This window comes from Phaenicophaeus curvirostris, chromosome 24 (assembly GCF_032191515.1).
Source record: "Phaenicophaeus curvirostris isolate KB17595 chromosome 24, BPBGC_Pcur_1.0, whole genome shotgun sequence".
Lineage (NCBI taxonomy): Eukaryota > Metazoa > Chordata > Aves > Cuculiformes > Cuculidae > Phaenicophaeus > Phaenicophaeus curvirostris.
Window position 1 is genome coordinate 3,504,484 of NC_091415.1, and position 23,791 is coordinate 3,528,274.

At 57.7% G+C, this 23,791-nt stretch overlaps 1 protein-coding gene across 2 annotated transcripts; it reads left to right on the forward strand.

Annotated features, from left to right (window-relative positions):
* The first annotated feature begins 1,953 nt into the window (after window positions 1-1,953).
* On the forward strand, window positions 1,954-23,475 carry TFEB (transcription factor EB). Of its 2 annotated transcripts, none has more exons than XM_069875617.1 (9): window positions 1,954-2,165; window positions 17,998-18,243; window positions 18,321-18,575; window positions 18,658-18,738; window positions 19,401-19,521; window positions 19,700-19,756; window positions 20,181-20,256; window positions 20,414-20,561; window positions 20,873-23,475. In XM_069875617.1, exons 2-9 carry the CDS (start codon window positions 18,049-18,051, stop codon window positions 21,311-21,313), a joined length of 1,374 nt encoding a protein of 457 aa, XP_069731718.1. In that variant the 5' UTR covers window positions 1,954-2,165; window positions 17,998-18,048; the 3' UTR covers window positions 21,314-23,475. The 2 variants fall into 2 exon arrangements, with proteins under 2 accessions (XP_069731718.1, XP_069731720.1); XM_069875619.1 differs by lacking the exon at window positions 1,954-2,165 and adding an exon at window positions 12,933-13,098.
* The last annotated feature ends 316 nt before the right edge of the window (window positions 23,476-23,791 follow it).

Genomic DNA, 23,791 nt, shown 5'->3' on the forward strand with positions numbered 1-23,791 from the left:
TTCAGGCTGCACTGTGTGCTCAGATGCAGCTCAGGGACTGTAGGGCTGAGCCAGTGCAATTGCTGGAGGCTTCAGAAACCAGTTTGGAGCAGGATGTGCAGAGGCAAGGAGCTGCGAGTGAACAGCTCTCGTAAATTCGGTTTTGGGGAACAGCCTATGTGTAGTTGTAAATAAATTAGAGACTAAAAAGTGTCATGCAAGGAAAGTCAGGATGAGGAAAATGCCCTGGATTTGGTTTTGAGGGGTAAAATTGCTGCAGCCTCAATGAGAAGGAAGGGGGTGCTAGGGATGTGGATGTGGGATGGGGATGCAGATGCGTCCAAAGCCTGGGGGGTCGCGATCAGCCCCAACACTAGATTCAGTGTTCAGATCGATGGGGCCATCGCCGAATGCTCGAAGTGAACCCAAGAGGCTGATCCTTGAGGTCCAGCACGGGGTGACGCAGCCCATCGCCTGTTGCCTGACACCCATCTCCAGGTCAGATGATGGTCACCCTGCTGGGCCATGTGACAGCCTGTTAAATCCGCTGTTTGCAGCCAAATCTGCCCCGGCAGCTCCTGCAGAGCGAGAAGCTCGTGGCCACGGAGAGGGAACCGCCTTCCTGCTGCTATGGGTAGCCCAGTGATGGGGTCACACCATGCACACTCGGGGTGCAGCGGGGCTTGCTCCCTCCTGAGTCCACAGAGAATTCATCTTGCGCTAAAAGCTGCTCCCCCAGTAGGTGCCAGATCCTAAGGGTCCTGTCTGGAAGGGGTCAAGTGCTCCCGTGCCTCGAGAGGGCACACGCTGCGACTGGTGCCCCCCACCCTGCACGTCTCCAGGTCCCTGTGAAGCCTCCACGGCCACAACAAGACGCCGACACCCGTGTAAGGAAATCCCGGTGCAAGGAGCTGCACAACTGTGGTGTGAGGAGCGGCACGATCCTCGTGCGACAAGCTGCAGGGTCATGGTGTGAGGAGCTGCATGATCCTCGTGCAAAGATCTGCATGATCCTGGTGCAAGGACCTGCGTGATCTTGCTACAAAGAGCTGTACAGTCCTGGTGCAAGGAGCTGCACGGCCCTGGTGCGAGGAGCTGCACGGCCCTGGTATGAGGAGCTTCATGGCCCTGGTGTGAGGAGCTTCATGGCCCTGGTGTGAGGAGCTTCATGACCCTGGTGTGAGGAGCTTCATGGCCCTGGTGTGAGGACATTCATGACTCTGGTGCGAGGACCTTCATGACTCTGGTGCGAGGGGCTGCACGACCCTAGTGCAAGGAGCTTCATGACTGTGGTGCAAGGGGCTGCACGACCCTGGTGTGAGGAGCTCCACGGCCCTGGTGTGAGGAGCTGCATGACTCTGGTGCAAGGAGCTTCATGACTCTGGTGCGAGGGGCTGCAGGGCCCTAGTGCGAAGAGCTTCATGACCCTGGTGCAAGGAGCTGCAGGCCCCTGGTGCGAGGAGCTGCAGGCCCCTGGTGCAAGGAGCTGCAGGCCCCTGGTGCAAGGAGCTGCAGGCCCCTGGTGCAAGGAGCTGCAGGCCCCTGGTGCGAGGAGCTGCACGGCCCTGGTGCGAGGAGCTGCACAGCCCTGGTGCGAGGAGCTTCATGACTGTGGAGCAAGGAGCTGCAGGCCCCTGGTGCGAGGAGCTGCAGGCCCCAGGCGCAGCGCTTTCCACCTCCCCCCCGTCAGGGCTGTTCCCCACCGCCTCCACGCTGCCGCCGCGGCCGAGGGCGGGCGACTACAAGTCCCGTGAGGCGCGGGGGCGCTGCCCCGCTCCGGACTACAGCTCCCGGCGAGCTGCGGGGCCGCGAGGGCCGGGCGGGCGCTGCTGCCCTCGCTCGGTGCGGGAGCGGCGGGGCCGGGCCGAGCGGGGAACCGAGCCGAACCGAGCCGAGGGCGCCGAACCGAGGGGAGCCGAGCGGAGCCGAAGGCAGCCGAACCGAGCCGAAGGTAGCCGAACAGAGGAGAGCCGAGCGGAGCCGAACCGAGCCGAGGGCAGCCGAGTGGAGCCGAGGGCGCCGAACGGACCCGAGCGGCCGCGAACCGACCCGAGCGGCCCCAAACCGACCCGAACGTCCGCGAACCGACCCGAGCGGCGCCGAACGGATCCGAGCGGCCTCGAACCAACCCGAGCGGTCCCGAAGCAGTTCGTGTCCGTCGGGATCGCGGACCCCGCAGGCGCAGGGTGAGTGCAGCGGGACCCGTGGGGTCTGGGGGCGCTGGGGACCCCCCTGTCCCACCCCGGGGCTGCTCGGAACTCGCAGGGGCGGGTTTTGTTTTTTTTTTTTTGCTGTTTTTTTCACCTCTTCGGCTGTAAATAATAACAAAAATCCAAGAGCTCCCCCTCTCCCAGGAGGCTGCAGCCGGGGCTGAGGCTGCTCCAAGGCTTGAGCCCCTCGGTTAGGGGGTCTGGGGTCTCCAGCAGCTCGGTTAGGTTCCCCTCCCCAAAGCTGAGGGTCCCGGGGGCTTCAAACCTCTTGATTATGAGGGTCTGGTATCCCCAGCAGCTTGGCTGAGTGTTCCCTCCCCAAAGCTGAGGGTCCCGGGGGCTTCAGTCCCCTTGGTTAGGGGGTCTGGGGTCTCCAGCAGCTTGGTTGGGTTCCCTTTCCCCAAAGCTGAGGGGCCTGGGGGCTCCAAACCCCTTGGTTATGGGGGTCTAGGGTCTCCAGCAGCTTGGCTGAGTGTCCCCTCGCCAAAGCTGAGGGTCCTGGGGGCTGTGAGCCCTCCAGTAGCCCAAGCTGCCTTGCCCAGGTCGCCTTTATCGCTACCCACCCCCCCGCCTCCCTGCACCCCTTAACCCACGTGTGGGGAAACTGAGGCACGGATGCTCCAGCCCTCGGTGCTGACACGCAGCGTGCTGGGTTTGCTTGGGGGTTTCCATGTATCCCCCCACTCAAGGATAGGGTGCAAATCCCTACCAGAATGGGGGGAAGGAAGGATGAGGGGGGGTGTCCCCTCTGACGAGCTGGCTGCCCCCCTAGCCCTGCTGCTTTTGGGATCTGCAAAAAGCAAGGGAGGGGTTGGGGTACCCCACGCCACCCAGCTTTTAGGGGGTCACCAAGAAGAGCAACTTGTCCTCTGCGTCCCTAGGAGTTTGACAGGGGTGTAGGAGGGGGCTGCGCTGAACCTCCAGCCGCCGATTAATTAGATACGTGAATTAATTGCCAAGCAGGAAGGATTACGCCAGCCCTCATGCTGATGTCCCCTAAAGCTTCGGTGAGTCAGACGATGGGGAAATTTCCTTGCAAAAAAAGAAAAAAAAAAACCCAACGACAACAAAAAGAGAGAAAATATGGTGGTTATTGTGCTTTTCTAAGATAAATAAATAACCAAGTCCGAGGAAAATCAGGGCCTGTTTCCAGGAATCGCAGCGCTTCTGCGTGCTCCCAGCCTGTGGAGTATGGGGGGAGTTTGTGATTATTTTATATAACAGCAGAGGATCCAGCGGACAGCAAAAGTGTGCGGTTGGGGGGGTTATTTTTATTTTTTTTCCTCTCTTCTCTTTAGTTTCCCCTGCCATGTTTGCTTGGCTTCATGCACGGCTGCTCCTGCAGCCGGAGGAGGAGGGAGTGGGGCTGGTTTCTCCCCGCTGCGGGTGCTGAGCGTGCGCTTACCTGCTGCTGGGGGAGCCGGCGAGGAAAACCATGCTGGAGCTGGTGGGTGTTTGGGAATTGGGCTGCTGGAGGTGAGAAACCACCAGATTTTGGGGCTAGAAGTGGGTGCTGATGGTTGTGATGGGGGGCTGCGAGCACCACGTGCTGACCCCGCCGTGCATGGGGGGAGATGGAGTGTTTTCCAAGGGCTGCTGGGGGTGTTTGGGAGTATTGGGCTACTGGAGGTAAGAAACCATCAAATTTTGGGTCTAGAAGTAGGTGCTGATGGTTTTGATAGGGGATTGCGAGTGGCACGTGCTGACCCCACGGTGCATGTTGACCCCATGATGTATAGAGGGGAGCTGGAGTGTTTTCCAAGGGATTCTGGGAGTGTTTGGGAATATTGGGCTGCTGGAGGTGAGAATCCACCAAATTTGGGGTCTAGAAGTAGGTGCTGATGGTTGTGAGGGGGAATTGCGAGTGGCACGTGCTGACCCCACGGTGCATGGTGGGAGACAGAGTGTTTTCCGAGGGCTGCTGGGGGTTTTTGGGAATATTGGGCTACTGGAAGTAAGAAACCACCAAATTTGGGGTCTAGAAGTGGTTGCTGATGGTTGTGATGGGGGATTGCGAGTGGCATGTGCTGACCCTGCAGCGCGTGTTGACCCCGTGGTGTATAGAGGGGAGCTGGAGTGTTTTCTGAGGGCTGCTGGGAGTGTTTGGGAATATTGGGCTGCTGGAAGTAAGAATCCACCAAATTTGGGGTCTAGAAGTGGGTGCTGAGGGTTGTGATGGGGGATTGCGAGTGGCACGTGCTGACCCCACGGTGCATGGTGGGAGACAGAGTGTTTTCCGAGGGCTGCTGGGGGTTTTTGGGAATATTGGGCTACTGGAGGTAAGAAACCATCAAATTTTGGGTCTAGAAGTAGGTGCTGATGGTTTTGATAGGGGATTGCGAGTGGCACGTGCTGACCCCACGGTGCATGTTGACCCCATGGTGTATAGAGGGGAGCTGGAGTGTTTTCCAAGGGATGCTGGGTTTGCCTCCCGAGGGATGCTGGGTTTGCCTCCTGCCCTTATCAGTAGGAAACCGCTCCGGGGTGGAGCTGGCTGCAATGGGACGACTCCAGCATCCGGGTGTTTGGGATGGAAGCTATGATTCCAGCCAGGTCTTTATTTCTTTTTCCACGCTCCGCAGCGCCGAGTTTATGGCACGTGTGTTCCTGGATCCACCCCCCCCAGCCCCGCTTGCTCCGTCACCGCCTTTACCGTGATGAGGTTTCCCATTTCCCTGTCCGTCCATTGCTTTTCAACAGTGAAGTTGGGGGGAAAGGGAAGAGCCCTGCACGCGTGAGAGCCACAAAGTGATGAATCATCGGAGCAGGGGGGATATTTCCAGGGCTGAGGGTGGGGTGGCCATGGAGCCCGAGCAAGCACAGCCCTGTGGGGAGAAAAACAGCCACTGCAGGGAAACAGGGGCTGGGGAGGCCACGTTGGGGGTGCCACCTCGAAAAAATCCATGTGTTCTGAGGGTAGCAACACCCTTCTGGTTCCTCTTGTAGAGTGGAGTGCTGGGAGGGATGCTAGGGTCTTGATGTTGTGTTGGAACAGAGGAACTCGGCTCCGGGTTGATGTTTCTTCCTCCTTTGCTGAGGGTGTGGATGGATGGAGGAGGACGATGGAGCTCTCCTGATGCTGGGCATGGTGCATCCCCGTCACCTTTAGGCTTCCAACCCCATCACCTCTAGGCTCCCAACCCCATCACCTCTAGGCTTCCAACTCCATCACGTTTAGGCTCCCAACCCCATCACGTTTAGGCTTCCAACCCCATCACCTCTAGGCTCCCAACCCCATCACCTCTAGGCTCCCAACCCCATCACCTCTGGGCTCCATTCCCCGTCACCTCTAGGTTTCCAAACCTGTCACCTCTGGGCTCTGTCCCTGGGGACAGCTGGACTTTGTGGTTTGGTGTTTTGGGGACACCTTGAGCTGCACCCACCGAACAGGAGCCGTTTCGTAACTGCGCTGTGTGGGGTTGTGTCCCACACTCTGCTCTAAGAGGAATCAGGCTGGGGAGAAGCACCTTGCCGGGATCAAGGCAGCACAGCGCTGTCCCCAGCATGGGCGCTTGGCAGTGGCACCACGCTGCTGGCACGTCCCTGCAGTGGCATTGGGGCATCCCGTGGCTGCTGCCCGCGCCGCTGTTGACCCTTAGCAGCTGTTTGGTGATGGTTTCCCCGACCCGAAGCGAAACGGGGAGATTTATAGGGTGCTTGTAGCCGCCATGGAGTGTTTTACAGCCCTGTAAAAGAGCAGAGGCTGCCAGAGGTGCGAAGTGTGCCGCCACCGTGCTGTGCCATGCGGGCTCCAGCTCCATGGGCATCACGCGATGGCATTTCTGCAGTTGCATCACCTCCTCAAGTCAAAGAAGGGCTTTACCGAGCTGTGATGTGGTCCCGGTGTGGAGGCAGCATCCCCCCTGCGTTTGGTGATTCCCCAGGTGAACCATGGTTGTTGTCACCCTTGTGGCTGAAGGTGCTGGTGCTGTAACACTTAGAGGGATGAAAAAGATGATCTTTTTGTGAACGCGCAGACAGGAAACACATGCTCATCTTTTTTTGCCCCACTAGGATGTCCAAGAAGAGCCCCAGTGCTTCCCCCTGATTCGAGGTTGTGCTGCACTGCAAGGGTTGGCGCCCGGCACTTGGGTTTTGGTCAGAGAGGGTTTTCCTTGTGGATTTGCGTGCACGTAGAGTCCCATGACATGGTCAGTCCAGGGATGCAGGAGGCTGAGCTCTGTGTTCCTGCTCCTTACCTTGAAGGGAGACCCACAACTTGGCTGGAGGTGGAGGTAGCGCGTTGCTGAGAAACCCAGGAACAATGGGCACCATCCCAGCACTGATGCTGGCTCTGGTCTTGTCCAGCTGGTGCTGACAGCTGCCTTTGAAGAACCCATCCCACCTCCAAATGTCTCCTACCTCGCTTTCTACTGAAGAAACAGCCAGTGGAACAAACCTAAAATTGAAAAACAAGAAAAGAAAGTAAAGAAAGCAGATGATTTCCCTGCAAGCAGAGGAGCCGCGAGCAAGATGCGAGTGGGGCTGCACAGTTTCTGCCTGGAAGGACCTCACCATATGGCTTGATGTGCCATAACAGTGGAGGATCCAGCCTGGGAGGGTGACGTTGGGCTCTTGGGAGCTTCTGCCAGGAGCTTGTGTTGTCTCATAGGTTTGTAAGATAGAGGCAGAGCTCTCCAGTTCCCTGGGAACGGGGGATGTTCCCTCTCTGGAGGCACAGTGGGCAGTTTGGGAGGTGTTCTGGGAAGGGAGGTGAGGGGGACGGTGGGGGTGAGCACTGTGGTGGGGGATTTGCAGCAGGTGGTGGGTGGGTTTGCCTGGATGGGGTCACTTACAGAAACATGGATGGTTTGTGTTGGAAGAGATAGCAAAGTCCGTGCAGTTCCATCTCCCTGCCATGGGCAGGGACACCTCCCACTGGATCAGGGGCTCCAAGCCCCATCCAACCTGGCCTTGAACCCCTCCAGGGATGGGGCAGCCACCACTGCTCTGGGCAACCTGGGCCAGGGCCTCCCCACCCTCACAGCAAAACATTTCTTCCCAAGATCTCATCTCAGTCTCCCCTCTTGCAGCTGAAAACCGTTTCCCCTTGTCCTATCCCTGCCCTCCCTGATCCAGAACCCCTCCCCAGCTTTCCTGGAGCCCCTTTCAGCACTGGAAGCTGCTCTAAGGTCTCCCTGGAGCTTTCTCTTCTCCAGGGTGAACAATCCCAGCTCTGCCAGCCTGTCCTCATGTGGGAGGTTCTCCAGCCCTCAGATCATCTTCATGGCCTCCTCTGGACTCGCTCTAACAGATCCAAGTCCTTCCTGTGTTGAGGACATCTCCCAGTGGCATGGCAGCCCCAAGGTCCCTGCAGCCTTTGCAGGCTGTGCCATCTTCAAGACTCTTCTAAGAATTGCTCCCGGCATTTTATCACCCTTCCTACAAATGCATTTAACTCTGAGCTAACTCCCCACACCCTGCTGTCTGCTTAAATTCCCTCCTTTAGTTAAATTGGTGCAACTTTCTTTCCGGACAAACCTGAAACGCCCAGGTAACATCCTTCCCTGCCGGCTACATCCCTCTTTTTCCTTCCCATCATGCACACCACTAATGAGGGTGATGTGCTTCTTGTAGAAGCAGTTGCAAAGCCGAAGGTTTCCCATCACCCAGCCCTTCTCCTCCACCCAGCACAGCGTTATTCGGGGACTCCGCTTTGGTTGTGAATCCTCCTTTCCGTGCGTGGCCGAGCCTCCAGCGCAGTTTGTGCAGGAGCACCCAGGGGCCAGAATTTGCAGGGCTGTGGGGGACCCAACGTGGGCACCTTTGGACCCTCCTGCAGAGCATCGAGAACAAGTGGAGGGGCTGTGGCTGCTCCCAGCTGCAAGGGCTGGGCTGGGACACCTTGGTGTCCCAGCTTTCAGCCAGGCTGTTTCCATGAGATTTTGGGGGGGAATCACACGGGGTGGGGAATTTTTAGGGAGGAAATGAGGAGTGGGCTGCTGGTGGAGTGGGGTCTGCAGCCGCCTGGCACGCAGGGAATGTTTCCTCACTCCTGGCTTACGAATCCTGCAGGAGGAGGGGAGGTTGGGTGCCAGCGGGCTTGGCGCTGCCTGCAGCTCCTGCCTTATCTGCAGCAGGGTGGGTGCCACACTCAGCCCCGGCCCCGCTGCCGCTCTTCGGGGACCACTCCAGGCTCGGGGAAGGCAACAGTCTCCCCTGGACAAAGCCCAGCCTGGTGGGAAAAACCTCTAGGCTCCTTCATAGTCAAACCAGCATAACTTGTGCTGGTGAGACGACAGCACCCGTAGCGAGGACCCGAGCTGGTTGCAGAGCGGCACGGTGCCAGGGCAGGGGCTGGATTGGCACCGGAGCTCCTGAGAGTTGAGTTTGACCTTCACGGAGCAGGGAAGCATCAGGTTGAGCTTGGAGGAAAGGAGGGGAGCGGAGAAACCTCTCCTCTGCGGGTAAGCGGTGATGGCTGGGTGCTCCCTTGAGCGTGAGAGGTGGCTGGGGTGGCAGCGGGGAGAGCTCTGGGGCTGTTTGGGAGGACAAGTTACAGGCTGTCCCCAACTTGTTTATTCTTGGGGCCAGGGAACAGCTGCAGATCTCATGGATGGGGTGGCTGCGGCACTGGGGCTGCCGGCTGCGGTACGGTTACATGAAATCCGTCTCCTGAGAAGCTTCCTGGCCAAACGCTGGGGGCTGGACACGGCGTATTTATAAATATTACCTCCTTCCAGCAGCATGGGGCCAGGGAGGGAGGGAAGGAGGAGGGATGGAGGCGGCGCTGGGAGCGCCTCGGGCATCAGGGTGGGGAACCATGGGGTGGCTGCTGGCATCTCATATGTTCTGCTCACTGCAAGTGGCACCGTGAAATTGGGGTGCATGATCCTCAAGGGCTGGTTTTGCTGAGCATCCCTGTTTTCTTGGGGTTCGCAAGAAAGCTGAGAAGGGATGACTTTTTACAAGGGCAGGTAGTGATAGGATGAGGGGAAATGGAGGGGGGAAGATCTAGACTAGACCTTAGAAGAAATTCTTCATGGTGAGGCCAGAGAAGTGGTGGCTGCCCCAGAGGGGAGATTGAGATGAGATCTTAGGAAGAAATGTTTTCCTGTGAGGGTGGGGAGGCCCTGGAACAGGTTGCCCAGAGCAGTGGTGGCTGCCCCATCCCTGGAGATGTTCAAGACCAGGTTGGATGGGGCTTGGAGCCCCTGATCCAGTGGGAGGTGTCCCTGCCCATGGCAGGGGGTTGGAACCAGCTGGGCTTTGAAGTCTCTTCCAACCCAAACCGTCCTGTGATTCTGTGATTCTATGATTCTTGGGTGGTTTCTAGGCTTCTGGGTGCCTCTAAATCCCTGTGGTGTGTTGCATCTGCCCTGTTGGACCCAAGCTGGGGATCAGGTGTGGTGCTGTCCCGCCTGTTCCCCTTATTGCTCATCCATGCAATTATTTTACAAACACACCAGCCCTGGAGTTGTTTGGAGTCAGACCACGCTGGAGCAGGACAGGCTTTGCTCTTTGGCCACGGGTTGCCCGTGGGACCTCACTCCCGGCTCTCTCCCGCACACGCGACCTTTGCCGAGGTGAGTGAGACGCGGAGCAGCCCCACGTCCTTCCCTGCCAGCGCGGCCGAGGCCCCTCCAAGGTCACCTCGCTCCTCACCTCCCCTCTGGCAGGCGGACGCGATACGGGGCTGATTAATCACTCGGCTCGGGGTGTTGCCAGACTGCGCGTCCCCAACCTCTGTGCTGCTGTTGGCTCTTCCTCGCCCGAGGAACATCCTTCTGCCTGTTAACACTTTTATTTTTAATTGCTGCTGTCAGGCAGGGGGTGGGAGGGGAGGGCAGGAACTTGTCGGCTTGGGCTGTTTGTGCTGGCGGGCTGTGAATTCCCCGGGTGGTCAGTTGGACAGTGATGTTTCAATCAGGGCTTCTGCACCGCGTCAGCCACCCCGCAGGAAGGGATTTTGCTCTGATTTGGAGCCACTGGGGAGGCAGAGTCCACCCCTACCATCCGTAGCCTGTTCCTGGGGCTGCACCGAGATGGGTATCAGCCTCCACGTGCTCTGCTCGACACAGGGTGGTGGTGGTCATGCTGTCCTCTGGCTGTGCTGTGCCAGGAAGAGAGGTTTTCTGGGGCAAAAGAGTGGCTTTTGGGGTGAAGGAGATACGTCAGAGCAAGGCTGTGTATTATTAACCCCATAACGGCTGCTGTGCTTAGGTGGGAATTCTTGGGAATGCATTCTCAGGTAGACAGGAAAGCTGGGGAGGGCTTCTTGATCAGGGAGGGCAGGGACAGGATGAGGGAGAATGATTTTGAGCTGCAAGAGGGGGATTGAGATGAGATCTTAGGAAGAAATGTTTTCCTGTGAGGGTGGGGAGGCCCTGGCCCAGGTTGCCCAGAGCAGTGGTGGCTGCTCCATCCCTGGAGGGGTTCAAGGCCAGGTTGGATGGGGCTTGGAGCCCCTGATCCAGTGGGAGGTGTCCCTGCCCATGGCAGGGGGTCGAACTGGATAGGTTTTAAGCTCCCTTCCAACCCAACCCATTCCGTGATATATCTTGGCACCACCAGAACCAGGAAGCCTTTTTATGGACCCCATTTGATCTCCAGTGAGGATGCCACTGTGACAAAGGACACTCAGCCCTGGCTTTTGGTACCTAGAGACTGATGCTTTCCCATGCGCTGGGTCCCTGACACCTCCCTGTTGAGATGAGCTTCCCTGGGCACGTTGGGGAGCACTTTAGCCAGGGTCCTGCTGTCATACAAGTCTCGCCGTAATGATTTTACTGTGCTGGATACCTGGGCTGCTTCCAGAAGCGGTGTTTAAGGCTGGGAAGGGAAAACATTTGGCCTCTGACCCAAGCGCCTGTTAACAACGCCGCAGTCCAAGTTTCTGAGATGCCGGGGCTAAAAACAGTCCCAGTGACTTAGTCTCTCATTGGTGTTGTCAACTGATCCCAGCTTTTATTTGCCAAGTCCCTCCACCTTCTCCTTCTCCCTTTCAGGGCTGTGTGCTCGCAGGGAAGGTGCCTCCAGCCAGGGCTGGGGTGGTTCTGGACATCTACTTGCCCTACCCATCTCCTGCCCAACCCATCTGGGTTGCTCTCTGAGTTTGGAAATAGGGCCATCCCGCAATTTCTCACCCCTTCATCCTCACCCCAGAGGAGTTTAAGCTAAATGGGACATCTGGAGCCTCTAGTTCAATCACAGGCATGACCAACATTGGTGTTAGATTGGGATCTCTGAGGACGGAAGCTGCTCTCTGCTGGCTTTCTTAGAATCGTGGAGGTTGGAAAAGATCTCTAAGATCAAGTCCAACCATCAACACAACATCAAGGTGTCTACGAGGGTGAGACCGCTCCTCGAATCCTGTGTTCAGTTGTGGGCCCCTCACCACAAGAAGGATGTTGAGGCTCTGGAGCGAGTCCAGAGAAGAGCAACGAAGCTGGTGAGGGGGCTGGAGAACAGGCCTGATGAGGAGCGGCTGAGAGAGCTGGGGGTGTTTAGCCTGGAGAAGAGGAGGCTGAGGGGAGACCTCATTGCTCTCTGCAACTCCCTGAAAGGAGGTTGTGGAGAGGAGGGAGCTGGGCTCTTCTCCCAAGGGACAGGGGACAGGACGAGAGGGAATGGCCTCAAGCTCCACCAGGGGAGGTTCAGGCTGAACATTAGGAAAAAATTTTTCCCGGAAAGGGTGATTGGGCAGTGGCAGAGGCTGCCCAGGAAGGGGGTTGAGTCCCCTTCCCTGGAGGGGTTTAAGGGACGGGTGGACGAGGTGCTGAGGGACATGGGTTAGTGATTGATGGGAATGGTTGGACTCGATGATCCTGTGGGTCTTTTCCAACCTGATGATTCTATGATTCTACGAATCCCATCCTAATTCCCTGAGTTGACCCTGTTCCCCTGCCCCTTTCTGGGGCTGTCAATCACTGTGCTCCTCCGCCTGCTGAAGAAGATGAAGGACACCATCCTTCCTCCCACTGGGTGCTGGTGCTATCCGACCCCGACACCACGGGCATGCTGGCATGGCATAAATCACCCCTGTGGTGGCCTTGCCAAGTCAGGGCAAGCACCCCGAGCGGGAGGCTGTGGTCCCAGCTGCGCGGGAGCAGATGGGTGCCAACCACGTTGCTGGCGGGGTGGCACAGCAGCAGCTCGCAGGCTTCCCCGGTGGGGAGCTCGATCCATTCGGGGTGCGCGGGGAGGTGCCGCGGTGCCCTCGTGGGACGGGGGCACACCCAGCGATGGGTGCAAAGGGGATGTGATGCAAAGCGGCTTTGCACAACAGAGGCGTGGGGGTTCCCCGGCACCGTGCCAGCTGTGTGGGATGTCACACAGGCGTCCTTGTCGTCCCCTGGCTTTGCCATTGCCATCTTGGCTGGTGCCAGCCGGCGCTGGCATCGCTGTTGTGGTGAGGATGAGCTGTGGGTGCTGGAGGGAGCAGTGTGTGGGGCCAGATCCAGCTGCCTAATGCTGGTGCTTGCTCTGCACCCACTCCAAGCACACGGAGGGTGAGGGATCCGTGCATGACGCGTCTCCTAGAGGGACAAGGGACACCTTTTATCCTCCTGTGGATTTGCAGGCCAAGATGTCACCGCAGCAGCACTGCCAGAAGCTCTGGACCAGCCTGGTGGCCCCGAGGGGAGGCGATGGGGCAGACTCAGCTGGGGCTCAAGCACTGTGGAGAGCCGGCTGCGGTGGCGGCATCTATTTTTGCCACGCTTTTTCTCAGCCTGATTGCTAACTCCTGTGTTGCAGCACGCAAAACAAGCAGGTTTGGAGGTTTTTTGCAGCTTCCCCCCCTCTGCACCATGCGTGGCTGCTGTGGCGTTCAAAGCAGGGGGCTGAAAATGAGGAACCGTGGGGCTGGCGCAGGAGTCGAGCTGGCGCTGGCGAGGAACATGTAGGAGCTTTGACCTGCTGGCCACAGCACTTGGAGTCCCCCCTGATCCTGGCATCCTGCATCCAGGTAACCCCTGCCTCGTTGTCCCTCTTCCTTCCAGAGTGGGGTGGCAGTGGAGCCCATCCCTGGACACCCGTGGGGTGGCTTTGCGGGCATCTGAGGTAGTGGTAGCTCATTGCTGTCGGAACAAATCTTGGTGTGGAGCAAACTCTTGTCGCGCATCCCATCTTCTTTTCACCGAAAGGGTCATTGGGCACTGGAACTGCCCAGGGAGGGGGTTGAGTCACCTTCCCTATAGGTGTCTAAGGGGTGGGTCAACGAGGCGCTGAGGGACATGATTTAGTGATTGATGGGAATGGTTGGACTCAATGATCCAGTGGGTCTTTTCTAACCTGGTGGTTCTATGATTCTGTGATTCTATTCTGGCTGCCCTGAAACACCAGTGGGTGCTTCACCCTGCCCAGGATGGGGTGTGCTGGGCTCCCTTTCTCACTGCCCCCACTTTCCCCCCCCATCATCTGAAAACGAGAAACGAGGAAGGAAGGCTCAGCAGGCGCTCGCTGCCGGTAGCAAGAAGCAGAGCTGTTTTCACTTCTTTCTTCTCCCTTTTTGCTGCTGTCTTGGTTATCAGTGAAACAGCCCAGAGCATGGGGTGGGTGGGTGGCATCACCCCCGCCCTGGCTCCCCTCCTTCCCCGGGGGTCCCCACACCCGGCTGAAGCTGCTGATTGATTTTTCCGCTCATAAACGACCACAATCGACTGGGAAATAAACACAAGCGGCTCCTCGGTGTGATGAGTTTGGGGGTTCTCAGCTCCATCTCCAGGGCTGAGCGGGGCATTGCTGCCCTCCAGCTTTTGAAGGAGTGGGCAGGAGATTTGTTGGGTTTACACTCTGTGTGTGTATGTGTGTCTGTACGTTGCCGGCACGACAGGCAGCACGGATGCCGCTTCTCCCTGGGCTGCCTGGGGAGGGTAACGCGATCTCCCTGTACTTCACAGGGGCTAAATCTGGAAACTGCCTCGCGGCAGCTTTTATTTCAAACCCACACCTGGGCAGCGATGCGCCTGGGGAGGAGGCGGTGGGGTGCTGCGTGGGGATGACGATGTGGCTCCAAGTGTTTTATCCCTTCAGGGTGGCACTGAGTGCCCCACACTGGCTCTCCGGAGCAGCATCTGGTGTCACTTCAGAAAGCATCGGTGGTTGCTGAGCAGCCAGCCCCGCGCTGCCGGCTCTCACAGCCTGGGTTGTGGTGTTGCTGGGTTTCAGCAGGGATGAGGGACAGGTTGGGGCTGTACAAAGTCCTGTTGGGACAAGCGAGGGTCAGAACATCTCTGGGATACTCCAGTTGGAGCCACCCCTGGGTGCTGCCCTGGCAGAGGGTGAGAGTGTTGAGCTCTTGATGAAATAACACCCCCAGAGGAAAAGCAAGTAAGGTCCAGAAATAACTGTGCTGCTAAATAGCAGCGGAGATATTTTGAAGGGAGATGAATTCCCTGGCTCCGGCCCCACACGTCCCAGCAGCGGGTCGGGTGTGTGTGCGGTGGTGGAGCACGGCTGGTGCCTGGATCCCCCCGGTGATGATGGAGCGCACCCCTCTCCAGCATCTAGGGAGTGTTTCACTTGAAGAGCTGCTCTGGTTTAGGGCGCAATCCCACAACAAAGTGGGATTAGCTTTTTCCCTGACCTGAGGAGGCTGGGTTGTGGGGTTTTTGGAGCACAGGTAGAGTTTTCTTTGAGAAATCCACCCCTTTTCCCTGTGTTTCTGGTTCAACCACAGGCCTGTGCTTTGGGTTCCTCTGTGGAGATGGAGGCTGCAGCCAGAGTCAGGACTGGGCTGGCACCGCGGCTTCTCGTGCCGATGGCTGGCGTGGGCAATGCACCCTGTGCCGTGGCTGCTCCAGGCACGGAAAAGCTGCCCTGTGTCCCCGCTGCCACTCTTCGGATAGGAAAGGTGGAGTCAGGGTGTGGAGAGTTGCTGGAGCCGTCTACCCATTCCCTGCTCCCTCTTACCTTCCCACTCTTCAGCTCTTCTTCTCCCTTTCCATCCCCTTCCCCTTGCTCCTTGGGCCTCCCACCACCTTCATCCTTCCTCTCGTCTTCCCTCTCAGTGACCCATGGGGATGTGTCCCCAGCAGGTGCCCTGGCAGCACCCACTGGGAAACTCAATGCCGGGGCATGTCCTGGCTGCTCCTGCTGCCTGCTGGGAGCCAGGCACCGGGACAGACCCTCACCAGGGTCCCCTCCAGGCAGGGACCAAGCAGGGGCTGCTCCTGGCATGGGGATGAGAAAGCCTCTGGGCGTGCTTTTTCTAGGATGCCAACATCTTTCACCTTCCCAGGAATAACAGGCATCTTGGATGGAGCTGCCATCCTGCGTGCTTTATTCCTGCACCAAGGGGTGGTGGGATGCATCCCCAGGGTGGGACACATCTCCTGGTGCAGGGTGCTTGGACCACCACGCTGTCTCGGTCCCCATCCTTTCCTACCTCCTTCCCGCCTGGGTCTGACTCAGAGCGAAAGCAGAAGCTGCTCAGTGTTTCAGGGGGTGGGGGGGAAGCCAAGCAGAACCAAGTGGGTTATTTTAAACCTGACCTAATTTTCCCCCCCTCTCCTTATTGGGCCTGGCTCTGGCCATCCTTCCCCATCCTTGCCCTTGGCTGCTCCCCTTCTCCAGAGTTTCCCAAGGGAGACGGCAGCATTTTTAGCTCCGATTGCCTTATGGGGGCAGCTGGGGGGTTCTGCAGCCAGGCAGGTTGGTGGGACTGGGGCTGGTGGGGTGAGCGGGTGCTGTGCCGTGGGTGGCTGTGCCTTGGTGAGCTTCACATGACACCCTCCTTCCCCCAGATACTGGCTGCCCTTCCTGAGGAGAGCCTGGGCACCCCCAGCTCTGCGGAGAAGCAGCTCCGTCCTCACCCTCAACACAGGGTTTCCCCACTCCACCTTCCTCCTCCTCCTCCCTGTCTTGTCCCCCGACCCTGCGCCTATCGAGCCGGGGTCCCTGTGCAGCCGGCCGTGGGGTGTGCTCAGCCCTGCTTTGCAGGGCCACGGGCAGATAAACACAGGAGCTGACTGCAAAGTTTCCATGTGCACAGCTTGAAACCCCTTTCCTGCTCTCCACCGGTGCTGAAAGCCTGTTGAAAACATCCATCCTGTGGGACCCCGGTGCTTTTTTCCCTCACCGCCCTGGCTGTGCCTGAGTTGTGCAGTGTGAGCTGGGCTTGCAGAGCACGGTGAGTTGCTCCATGCCATGGTCATGGAGTCATGGAATGGTTTGGCTTGGAAGGAACCTCAAAACCCATCCAGTTCCACCCCCTGTCATGGGCAGGGACACCTCCCACTGGATCAGGGGCTCCAAACCCCGTCCAACCTGGCCTTGAACCCCTCCAGGGATGGGGCAGCCACCCCTGCTCTGGGCAACCAGTGTCTCACTGCCCTCATAGTGAAGAGTATTTTCCTTACATCTAATGTAAATCTCCCTCCCTTCTTTCAGTTTAAAGCCATTTCCCCTCATACTCTCACTCCACGCCCTTGTAAAAAACCCTACCCGGCTTTCCCATAGCCCCCTTTAGCTGCTTTAAGGTCTCCCTGGACCTTGGCCGCAGGATGGCTCATCCCATCTCCTCACAGCCTCTTGGAGGCTTTTCCTCTCACCCTGCTCTTAATATTTGGGGTTATTATACCCCCGTCATGTGCATCAGCCATGGTTTATCCCTCTTCAGCTTTGTTTGAGCTGCAGCGGGCTGTCCCCGGTGTTGCTGGGTCCTTTGCCAGGGCTCTGCTGTTGCTCATCTCAACCATTGCCGTGCCCTCGTCTAAGGCCGTTTGCGACAGATGTCTTAATGAAGTTCCGATTGATAACTGTCCCAGGCTCCTCTTCTCCCATCCCCCTTTAGATGGGCTACCATGTCTAATTAATTACCTTCCCCTTGCTGTTCAATAGCTGGCTCTTGATCCATGTAATCGTATTTCTGTCCATGCTGGCTTGATTTAATTTCCCCCTTAGGATATCGTGTGGCATTGTGTATCAGATGCCTCACTGGAACCCCGGTGTGTTCTATCTGCTGTGGCCCCTTTGTCTGCAATTACACATTGTGTTTAAAGAGCAAAACCCTCCAGATTTGTCTGGTTAGGCTGCAGCAGAGCAAACTCTTGTCTGTTTGGCTCCTGCCTGTTCCCCTGGCAGTGTTTGCTTTGAGTCCTGTGCTCCGCTTTCTCTTCCACCCTGAGGTTTCTGTGGTTCAGACCCCATCCCGCACAGCATCTCCTGCATCCCTACCCCAGCCCCATATGGGAGCCCAGTGGAATTGTGCCCCAGAGAGTCTGGGAAGGGCGAATCCCTTCTCCTCAGCATCCTCTCCCCCTCTCCATGGGCCGCCGTCCCCTTTGTACGGGGGAACAAGGGCCAGTCTGTGCGGTGCGGGGGCCTCGCACGCCTCCCCCAGCCTCCGCGCTCGCGTGCCGGTCCCGCATAGAAGCCGCGTTGTTCGCCTCACGCCGGAGCTGAGGTTTCGGGACAGCCAGGCTGAGGGTTAAACCCTGCCTTTGGCTCCTGGCACCCGCTGGCCTTTTCTTCCTGTTCTTCCCTTGCTTTCTCTTTCCCTTTCGCTCCACTCCCTGGCTCTGGTTTTGTTGTTTTTTTTTTTTTTCCTGGCCCTTCTTGCTTTGCTCCAGTGTTTCAGAAATTGGTGGCTCAAAGCACGCTCCGGCTGAACCCAGCGGTACGTGAGTCCACGCTCGCCAGGCGCGGGGTCCCTGCCCTCCCCATCCCCAGGGATGCCCTCTCCATTCCCTCAGGATTCCCTGGCTGTCCCCAGGGAGCATGGTGGTGGGGTCCATCTCTCTCGTGTTAGGACTGTCATGCTGGTTTAGCCACCGGATGCTCCAGGATGGCTACTCCCTCCCCGTGCCTCAGTTTCCCTGCTGCAAACTAGGCTGTTTCTGATGTACCGTGTCTTCTTCTTCAGGTTTCGCCTCCGTGCTCAGTGGGTGCCCGCGTCCCACTCCCCCGGTGCACCATGGCGTCCCGCATCGGCCTGCGGATGGAGCTGATGAAGCAGCAAGCACAGCAGGAGGCGGAGAGGGAGCGCATGCAGCAGCAGATGATGATGAACTACATGCAACAGCAGCGGATGCCGGTGGCCTCCACCCCGGCCATCAACACCCCCGTTCACTACCAGTCTCCACCACCCGTGCCTGGAGAGGTCCTCAAGGTACAGTGCTGGGAACGTCCCCCCTTTTCCTGGTCCTGGGAAGTGTGGGAGATCCCTGATGGCTTGTCTTCTTGCAGGTCCAGTCCTACCTGGAGAACCCCACCACGTACCACCTGCAGAAGTCGCGGGACAAGAAGGTTCAGGCTTATCTCTCCGAAACCTACGGGAACAAGTTTGCTGCCCACGTCAGCCCCGTCAGCCACTCTCCCAAACCACCCCCTGCTGCCTCCCCTGGTGTCCGACCCAGCCACGTCATGTCCTCCTCGGCAGGCAACAGCGCTCCCAACAGCCCCATGGCCATGCTCAACATCGGCTCCAACCCTGAGCGGGAGGTGAGGAGGTGCCACCAGGCTGCTGGGGGAGGCTGGAAAGGGCAAAGAAGCCCACTCGGTGCCTTACACCTTTCCCTTTCAGTTTGATGAGGTCATCGATGACATCATGCGCCTGGATGACGTCTTGGGTTATATGAATCCCGAAGTCCAGATGCCCAACACGGTGAGTCTCTTGATGTGGGTTTGGAAGAGACCAGACCCTGGGCTGTGGGAGGGAGGGTGGCCTGGGAATCCCACAGCCCCACGTTTGAAGGGACGGAGGTGACACAGAGGGGACCTTTCCTTCTGCCACATCCCTGCAGTGATATCCAGGTGCCAGCCCACTCCAGCCTCCTCTCTGGGATGGGTGGCTCTGGAGACCTGGGGTTGAGGGAAGGGAGGCAGCAACTGTGAGAGCCAGTTTTTCAGCTTCTTTTCCTTTTTAATGACAAGTTGGGAGCCATTATAAAAAGCCGGAGAGACAGGAGAAGTGCATGGGGAGGGACCAGGGGGGTGCTGGTGCTGGGAAGGTTTTCCCAGCCAGAAGCTTGCTCGGAGTGGCGCTGCCTCCTGGGTTGGATCCGTATGGCAGCTTGTTCCTCCCAGTGGGATTCATCCTGCTGAGCCCTTCTTAGATGTGATTCATCTGCCCTATTTTAGATGCTGGTCATGGGAGGGGATCAGCTGCGCTCTTTGAAGTCCTGATTATAGCTGTTTTAAGGGCCCAGGAGGGCAATTACACCTGCCTGGGCTACGCGCTCGCATCTCAGAGGCCAAGCAGCTGGGCTTGAACTCTGCTCCCGTGGCCCCGGATGGAGCTAACCCGCCTGTCCCTCTGCTTTTCAGCTGCCGATGTCCAGCAGTCACATGAATGTCTATAGCGGGGACCCCCAGGTGACGGCCTCACTTGTAGGTGTCACCAGCAGCTCCTGCCCTGCTGACCTCACCCAGAAGAGAGAGCTGACAGGTATGTCCCCAGCCCCAGAGCTGGGGGAGCTGGGGTGATGGCGAGTGCCAAAATTGGCTGGGGCTGGGTGGGGAGGGGTGGCTCTGGGCTATTGAGGTGCTCTGAACCGGCCTGGGATGTTTGTGGGGTGAGATGGAGCCTCGTCCCCTCTGGGTGACATTGTGGGTCTCCATTGCAGATGCTGAGAGCAGAGCCCTGGCTAAAGAGCGCCAGAAGAAAGACAATCACAACCTGAGTGAGTTCAGTGCTGGCTGCCTGCGCCTGGTGTGGCTTTTCCTCTCCCATCCCTGCAGCCCTGTCCTCGCCACTCTTCATCCTCATACCCCCTCTCTCTCTCTGAGCCGAGTCCCCCTTCCCATCCCACCTCATCCTCAGGAAATACTCCCCCTGCTCTCTCTTTCCTGGCTGTGCAAAATGTCTGTGGTGCAGGAGACATCCTGTTATCCTTCTCGTTAGCACTGGGGGAAGGTCAGATCTGCTGGGACGATGGATGTGAGCAAAGTGCCAAAGGGCTGGCCTCAGAGCTTTCCTGAGCTGCTCAACTCTGGGGGGTCTGGCCAAGCTGGGAGCAGCAGCGTGGCCAGTGGGGTCTGCAGGACGTGGAACTTCTCCTGGTCTTGCTGCCTCCTCACCGCCTTCCCTCTTTTCTTACCCTGCAGTCGAGAGACGGCGAAGGTTTAACATCAATGACCGCATCAAAGAGTTGGGGATGCTGATACCCAAGGCCAATGACCTGTATGTATCAGTGGTTTCTGGGCTAACTACGGGTCTCGTGGGCTTGCTCAATGCTTGGCCAGTGATACTTGCAGAGGGGCTTTTTGGTGGATCAGGGAAGAAGGCGCATGTTGCTGTCAGGCAAATCACAATCTCTTTTTTTCATCCTGCACGGCAGAGACGTGCGCTGGAACAAAGGGACAATCCTGAAGGCGTCTGTGGACTACATCAAGAGGATGCAGAAGGACTTGCAGAGGTCACGAGACCTGGAGAATCATTCACGGCGTCTGGAGATGACGAATAAGCAGCTACTGCTGCGCATTCAGGTGAGCTTCCCTGTGCTCTTTCTTCCCTCTGCTCTGCTCCAGCCCCATGAGCAGCTCAGCCCTGCCCTGCCAGGGGGACGATCAGGGGCTCTCCAGGAACAAAGTCTTCTGACAAACCACATGTCTGAGGTTCAGGTCACCACAGCAAGTGTTGTTGGGTTTTGCATGGGTTCTCCATCCTTCCCCTCTTCCGTGGGCTCCTTCACTGTGAGCTTGTCAGTCCTTCTGTCCCTCCCGCCTCTGTGAAAGCTCATGTGCTGTGTCCCCACGCGTGACATCCCCACCAAAGACCTCCTGTGCTCTGTTGACAGGAGCTGGAGATGCAGGCGCGTGTCCACGGGCTGCCCACTTCTTCGCCCTCGGGTGTCAACGTGGCTGAGCTGGCTCAACAGGTGGTCAAGCAAGAAGCCGGTGGGGACGAGGGAACGCTGGAGCCGCTGCTGCCACCCCCAGACCCTGAATCGCAGCCGCAGCCGGCCCTGCCTCCACCACCCCAGTCCCCCTACCACCAGCTGGACTTTACTCACAGCCTGAGCTTCGATGATGGCTCCCAGGGCTTCCCAGACAGCCTGGAGCCCTGCCACAGCGCTTCCTTCCCATCCCTATCCAAGAAGGAGCTGGACTTGATGCTGATGCAGGACACCATGCTGCCCCTGGCCTCTGATCCCTTGTTCTCAGCCATGTCCCCGGAGGCTTCCAAGGCCAGCAGTCGCCGGAGCAGCTTCAGCATGGAAGATGCAGACATGCTGTGACGAGGAAGCTGCTCCAGCGCTGGGGACGAGGACTGGACCTTCAAGTTTGGTTAGTGAAGTTACAGGGCGCTCTTCTTGCAGGAAGAGCCCGTCCTGCCGTGCACTTGAATCTACGTAGGAGTTCCTTTTCTCTATGCAACGGGAGTCTCGGATCAAGGCTCGCTGGGTACCGCTGTGTCTTTCGCAAGCTTTTCTTTGCCAGGAGCTGGAGCGAACCTTCTTGGCTTGCCATGGTGTTGGCCTGACTGCAGATTCCCCAGCCTGGGAGCGTGATCTCGGCCGCTTTGCCTTTCAGCAAACCCCTAATGGATTGAAGCCCTTCCCCAGGGTGCTGGCTTGGAGCTGGAGCAGGCAGGAGCCTTTTGAGTTCCGGGAAGGTGAGGGACGATGCTCAGAGCTTTTTCTCAAGCTTGTTGCCTCCTTGCTGCCCTGCTCCGGGAGCCCATGTCCCCAGTGGGTCTTCCCCAGCAGTGGCCTCCAAACCCTGTGGATTCTTCATGATGCCAAGTCCTTCACGGTTCCTCCTTCCTCGGTGCACCCACTGCCTCTCTGGGTCGCAGGGAAGAAAGGAGAAGAGGTGCTTACTTGGAGCACGGGATCTGTGGTCTGAGCGAGTTGGGTCTGAGGCTACAAATTCGAGTCAACATTGAGTGCTTCCAAAACAGTCAGGACAGGGTGTTTGATGCTCAGTCAGCCCCTGCTGCGATCTCCACCTTGGGGTTTGGCAGCACCCACCACCCCAGAACTTCTCTAGTCTGGACAAGGGCTGTGTGGGGCCAAGTGAGCTTCAGCCTTCCTCAAGACATCCCCACAGAGGTGCTTCTGCCCCATAACGCCGAGCCCCAGCTCTTTGGGTGGAAGGATAGTGGAATTTTACACCTTTTTTTGGGGGAATACTTATTGAAAGCAGATGTCTTGCCCCACAAGCTGGGCATGAAGGTCCAGGCATTGGCTGGGGACCAGGAGCTGGTTTGTACTGGCTGCCAAACTCGAGCTGCCACTCTGCTTTTGTCTCTTGGAGTTTCTTTTCCCATTTTCACCAGCTCATTCCCCAGCCAGGATGGCTTGGTGACAGGGAGCTGCTCTGAGCTCTGCATCATCTTCTGCCTCCTCGGCCCGGCTGGTGGCAGGGAGGGAGCTGAGCAGGGGACGGGGATGCTGTTCACAGGGAAAATACTGCACGGATTTGTTGTAAAGCCCAAAAGGGAGCACGGGGAAGGCTGGGGAGAGGAGACCTCTGTGATTCTGCACTATCCCCCAGGCCATGGGAGCTGTGGCTGGATAGATGGAGCCCATTTGGGGATGGGGGCCACTGGGTGCACCCCATCCTGGACCAAGGATGGGAAATGTCGTGAGGCAGGGACTGCAAGGGGAAATCCCAGCTGGCACCACTGCCAAGGAGGGATGAACTCGCTCTATTGTAGCTGGTCTGGGGATTGCGAGATGGGGAACAGCCCCAGTGCCCCCCTTGGAGAGATGCCTGTTGGAGGTGAGGGTGTGGGGAAGTGCAGAAGGTGGGGAGGAGATGGGGAAAGGAAGAAAGAGAGAGGACACGTCGGAGGTGTCTCAGGGAGCTGGGGCAGGGCAGGGTCCAGGGATGCAGGGAAGGGAGTGGAGGGGATTGGGGTGAGGGGCACTGGGCTTCGCGCTGGTGGGTTGGGGCTGTTTCACCCCACGTGTTCATGAGAGGCTTTGGCATCCTTCGTGCGCTGCTTTTAGTGCCTGTAAAGAGAATAATCCTCCCTCGCAGAGCAGCAGGACCCCATGGGGTGCATTGAGCACCTGTAGATGGGATGGATCTGTGCACACCCGAGGGTCTGCACGGGTGCTTTAGGGTGGGCATAGGACATCCCTGGCCACTTGGAAGGATCGTGGCTCTAGGGTGGTTGTGCTGGGCACTTGCTGGTTCCACACAGCGCTGGCTGGGACGTGTCCACTGCTCAGCTCAGCATAAGATATGGCATCTCCTCTGGCTGCAAGTAAACAGTTGTGGATTATTATTTTTTTTTAACCTTTTGGGGGTTTTGTTTGTTTTTTTTTTTTTTTTTTTTTAATGCACTGTGCTCTGATTAAAAAATTTTACTACTGTTTTATAAATAAATGTATAAAAGAACAAACCGCAATGGAAGAAGAATCATTAAAATATATTTATTTACAACACTGCAGAGCGTAGCAGCGTAGGCTGTTTCTTCTCATCCCAGAGGAGGGAGGGTCACGGAGCATAAAACACTCAGACCTGCCTTCCCCGTGATGCTGTGGCTGTGCCAGGTCGGGCTGTAGCAGCATCCTGGGCTGGCATGGGAGCTGCCCTGGATTTAGGGGGCTGCTTAGGGGCTGGGAAATCCATGAGATTCAACAATTTCCAACCTAGTGATTCTGTGTGATTGATGGGAATGGTTGGACTCAATGATCCAGTGGGTCCTTTCCAATCTAGTGATTCTATGACTCTATGGTTCTAAGGCCAAGTGCAAGGTCCTA

Excerpts from the sequence above, each read along its gene's own strand:
- TFEB (XM_069875617.1), top strand. The coding sequence starts at position 18,049 with ATGGCGTCCCGCATCGGCCTGCGGATGGAGCTGATGAAGCAGCAAGCA. Across the intron at positions 18,739-19,400 it reads AAGTCCAGATGCCCAACACG|CTGCCGATGTCCAGCAGTCA; the intron begins GTGAGTCTCTTG and ends TCTGCTTTTCAG. Across the intron at positions 19,522-19,699 it reads CCAGAAGAGAGAGCTGACAG|ATGCTGAGAGCAGAGCCCTG; the intron begins GTATGTCCCCAG and ends TCTCCATTGCAG.